At 33.8% G+C, this 5,048-nt stretch overlaps 1 protein-coding gene across 1 annotated transcript; it reads right to left on the bottom strand.

Moving 5' to 3' along the window:
• Nucleotides 1-527: 527 nt before the first annotated feature.
• On the bottom strand, nt 528-3,871 carry LOC131856668 (protein NRT1/ PTR FAMILY 5.2-like). The gene is made up of 4 exons (XM_059208531.1): nt 3,763-3,871; nt 3,218-3,435; nt 2,807-3,126; nt 528-1,389 (listed from the first exon to the last, which is right to left on the bottom strand). The coding sequence occupies exons 1-4, from the start codon at nt 3,869-3,871 to the stop codon at nt 528-530; spliced, it is 1,509 nt and encodes a 502-aa protein (XP_059064514.1).
• Between the last annotated feature and the right edge of the window lie 1,177 nt (nt 3,872-5,048).

The raw sequence follows: 5,048 nt of genomic DNA, 5'->3' as shown, positions 1-5,048 counted from the left end.
TGATTGGTAGTCCTTAGGCCAATTAGAATAAATTTTTTAAGAATATACAAAACATTAATGTGTACTAGAAGGAGGAAATAAAGAATATTGTGGTTTTAATAGAAGATATAAAACATGATTCATTAGCATAAAAGATGTGAGGATTCTGCTGGTCCTACTAGTAAATCCCCTCCCTATTCTAGTAAGAAATCTAAAGCTAAAGGAAAACCCCAAATGAACATCAATACCATCAAGGATCAAAATGTAATCAAATAACTATCCACACAACAAGTTACAAATTTCAAATAACTATCCACACAACAAGTTACAAATTTTAAACAAAGAATTGTAGGCCATCAAGGACTTCAAACTATTCAGTGATAATTAACTAGTATTTCCTTTTCAGCTCATCTTTCCCTGGTTCTCCCTATATTTTCTTATGTTTTCTGGTTTTTACTTTTTTCAGTTGTCTCATTTGACAAGGTTCAATATCTGACCATAGTTACTGGATCTTGTCAACAGTTTTCTTTCTTCATAATAGTTCTGGACTAAACGCCAATTTCAGTGGCATCTCCATTCTTTTTGAATGATATTCTGGCCAGAGCTTCACTCGTTTCTCTTTTATATGTATACATGGAAGAGATAATCAGGGAGACCAAGTAGTTCACAAAATTAAGAAGACCCAAGAAGACGTAATAGTAATCTAGCCGTGATGCATTCAGGTTATTTAAAATCCAGCTTTTATGGCCATGTCGCCCTGTAATGTCGCTTACAATTGTGAGGAGAACACTGTTGAGGAAGGCCCCAATTCCTATGGCAGTCACATATAAAGCAGTGCCCAAGCTTCGCATACTCTCAGGAGCTTGACCATAAAAGAACTCCAATTTCTCCACTTCTATAAAGGCTTCTGCGACCCCTGTTATTATAAATTGTGGAAGTAGAATGAAGATGCTTCTAGGCACAATTGCCTTACTATTATCAGTAAGGCCATGGTTCTTAATGATCTTTAACCTATAAATTTCTGTTATCATGGCTGCCATCATTGCAATGGTATAGATTATCATGCCGATTCCCATCCTCTGAAGTATAGTTATGCCTCGGGGATTTCCTGTGAATCTTCTGCAGATAGGGACTAAGAAACGATCATAGGTTGCTAGGGATAGTAGCATTGCTATGGGAACAAAAACACCTATACTTGCTGCAGGGATTTTGAAGTTAGAGCCCATACTTCTATCAAGAGTCATAGCCTGCTTCAGAAAGAGTGTACCAGCTTGAGAAAACAGCGTACTTGGTAAGACGACTGTCAGCCAAATTGGAAGGATTTTTAGTACCAGCTTTGTTTCTTCTACATCTGTCACAGTGCATGGATTTGATCTTACCCCATTTTTAACTGCAGCCTTGTCTAACAATCTGTCATTCATAATAGAATATCAAAATCATATTTCTACCTTAAGGCTTTTGAATTAGTGGGCTATGAAAGAGTTCCAACAATCTGACATTCACAAACACAATACCCAAATCAAATTTATATCTTAAAGCTTATGAATTAGTGAGCTATTTGTAATCATCAAATAGCTGAATGGTTAGAAATTGTGTTCACCGATGACGTGTAAATTTGTCAGTAATCTTTAAAAAATTATGTTTAAATAAGTGGAACGATCTAGGGGAGAGGATTCAATGGTTGAGCACTCTAATTTCGCACTTCGCAAAATCTTACTTGAAAATTTCAAATTACTCTTAATTTTTTACAGCAGCTTACTTGGCAAGTCCCTTGCTTATAACTAAGTTTTGAGGATCACATCAGCATGCTTTTTGCCAAGGTGCCCAAAACAACTCCCAAAAAAGGTGAGACCCATACTTGTGCAAAAGTGAGACCGATACTTGTGTGCTGATGTGACATCACATGATTTGTTGTCTTTTACATCTAAGGGTTACATTTGATTCAATTATGTATGGTGATCATCAGCAATAACAACTTTAAAGTCACAACTATTGGTGCAATTTTGTCAAAAATATTGGGCATTAAATCAACAAGTATGAGTATTAAATCAACAAATGTTATCACAGTCATTGGAAGGAGCTCAATTACTAGGTCCTTTCCGCTAGTACTTGAACATATTCTAATAGTTGTGATAGCGTTTGTTGATTTAATGTGCAATATTTTTAGTAATATAGTACTGATAGTTGTGACTTTAAAACTTTGTTAGTGCTGATAATAAGTAATTCCTTAGGTCTATGATACAACAAAGTATGTGATGCCATATCAGCACACCAATAAAACATGAAATAGTGAACAACTAATGATTTAACTAGTTTTTGGGGCCTTTCTAGAACCTCAACAAAAAGCATAATGATATGGTGTAATATTTGATGATGTGACCCTGAAACCTTCGTTATAATTAAAGGATTTGTCAAATAAAATCCTATTTAAAGATGAGAGTGCTTTGAAATTTTCAAATAAGATTTTGACAAATGCAAAATCAGAATATTCACTTCTGAATCCTCTCCCAGAGTTCTCTTTCCACATAAAAACAAAAAAATAAAATTAATACCTATCAGAATGAATTGAAGAAGATTAGTTTCTAAACCGAGTTGTCCAGTTCGAGCAATCGGATATCGACCTTCACTCATATATTTCTCTGAATTCACTTCGTGAAGAGAAAATGAATCTGAGGGAACACAAACTTTCCAGTTCCGAATCATTGTGACAATCACTTTCCCCATTCGTTGCAGGGGGCTACCTCTCTGAATTTTATGTCTATAAATTGGAGATCCTATCAAAAACACAGAGGATGATATTATGAGTAGGGCGGTCATTATTCCATACCCCAGTCCCCAACTGATCTGGTCCTGAATATACACTATTACTGTCTGACCAAAAAGACTACCAATAAAAACTATAAAAATCCACCAATTGAAAAAAGCATACTTCTGCAATTTTTCCTTGGGATGCAAATCGTCGAACTGATCTGCTCCAATAGTGGAGATATTTGGTCTTGTTCCTCCAGAGCCTAGAGCAAGAACATATAAAGCAAAATAAAAAAGCTCAAGTTGCAGAGAAGAAGCCTTTTCACAGCTTTCATTTGATGGGCAGGTTGGCGGTATCAGAGACTTCATCGAAACTGCTAACGTTATAATACCCATTCCCTGTGCCAAAATGAACGTCATAATCACATTCAGATAACCCATTCATGGTCCTGTCATTTCAATGAAAGAATAAAGACATACTATTACATACCAGGATATAAATGCATGAAAAAATTACAAATGTCCAAAAACGACCCAAATATGTATCAGCAATGTATGCCCCAAGTAAAGGTGTAAGCCATGTAGTGCCGGTCCAATTGGTGGCATTTCTGGAGGAAGTGACTGTGCCCTCATGCAGCTTGGTAGTCAGATACACCACTAAATTTGCCCAAATCCCAGCAAAAGCCATTCTATCACAAATTTCATACCCTGAAAATAAATCAAAATTCACAATAAATAACTGATATTGAATTATGTTATTAATATCAAAATTTAATTGTATAGATTTTGAATCAAATTTCATTAAAAAAATGATTTGCACAAACCCATCTCTCATATAACATTTGGAGGTGAAACATCAAGACCTCCAATACTAATCGACCTGCTTTATACATAAAAAATTTCAAAACACTAAATTTACTTGAATCCAATAAGCCCTTCTTTCTCATATTTCCTTGACGCCAAATAGAATCAGAATTACTATCTTGACAATGAAGCAGGGGAAGGTTTTATGTAGAGGGAATGCTTAATTTTTACCAATGATTACATAGCAAGCTCTCCACCCTCCTGTGTTTTTTCGTACAGCAGGTCTTCCCTTCAAATCAACAGAACCGTCTAATACTAATTCTGCCTTATCCTGAAGCATATTTAGGTAGATTGACAGCTTAACTTCTTTTTTCTTTTCAATAGTAGTTATTTTTCACAGACAAACTAAATGGCATTCATTGTACCCAAGCAACTGCAACTACAACACAAAATGTTGTATACCGACAAACGTTGACGATAGCTGTGCGCGAATCTATTAGATTATTTTATCTACAAAATTTCATACAATTATGATTTAATTATACAGGCCTGCTAGATATGCTAATTCAATTCATTTTATGAGTACTCCATCTGTTCATCATGTTTGGAAATTGTCAAGAGCCTTCGCTTGCAGACAATTGGCAATAGTTCAAATTTTGATGGTTATAGTATGAATTATATCATTGAAAATTAAAAATAAGGTTCCTTAAAGGCGTAAATTACGTTAAATCGAACATATAGTTAATAATTAATTAAGATAAATTGGTTAGATGGAGTGGATTGGATAGACTTAGGTAGTATGAGACAAAACGTATATTTATAATATAAATAGCAATAAATGAGAAGAGAGATTCTTTCACTTTTTGACTAAAGAATTGATGTAAGTAAATAAATACAATGAAATGTGTGTTAAAGGATTTAGAAAATTATGTATATGGATCAATAGTAAAATACTATTTTCTATTATATGTTGGGTCGAGTTTGTTGTTATGGATATATTTAAAAGCTACTATCTTATTAGTTCATTTTATAACTCCAAACTTGATTTAAAATTATCTTTAGATTCTACAATCTAAATTCATTCATGAAACAAACCAATATGCGTTAATGAATTCTATGATACTTTTAGGTTTACTCTATAAAGCTACTAGTACTTGAAAATACATAGAAAATTGAAGGCTTTAACCATGCACATGGCTTCTAGAATGAAGTAATAGGTGATTGGCATGCATGCTACCATGAGTCTTTTTGGATCTGATAGATATAAATACAAACAATTGCTCGATGTGACCCCTTTCAATAATTGATTCTATATTAGAAGAAGTAAATAGTGCAAGGAAATAAGAATGGATGCAATGAATGGATTTATATACATAAGCATAACATCTACTTATGAAGATTTTGATACATTCATCTCATTGTTATACCTTATATTGCAACTGTACTTTTTCTTGATTTCACATCATTTGGTGGTTTCTTAGTTATAAATGATTAAAGAAATTAAACTATGTGGACCT

Source organism: Cryptomeria japonica, chromosome 7, assembly GCF_030272615.1.
Source record: "Cryptomeria japonica chromosome 7, Sugi_1.0, whole genome shotgun sequence".
NCBI classification, from domain to species: domain Eukaryota; kingdom Viridiplantae; phylum Streptophyta; class Pinopsida; order Cupressales; family Cupressaceae; genus Cryptomeria; species Cryptomeria japonica.
This window is presented reverse-complemented; position numbering and strand designations above follow the sequence as displayed.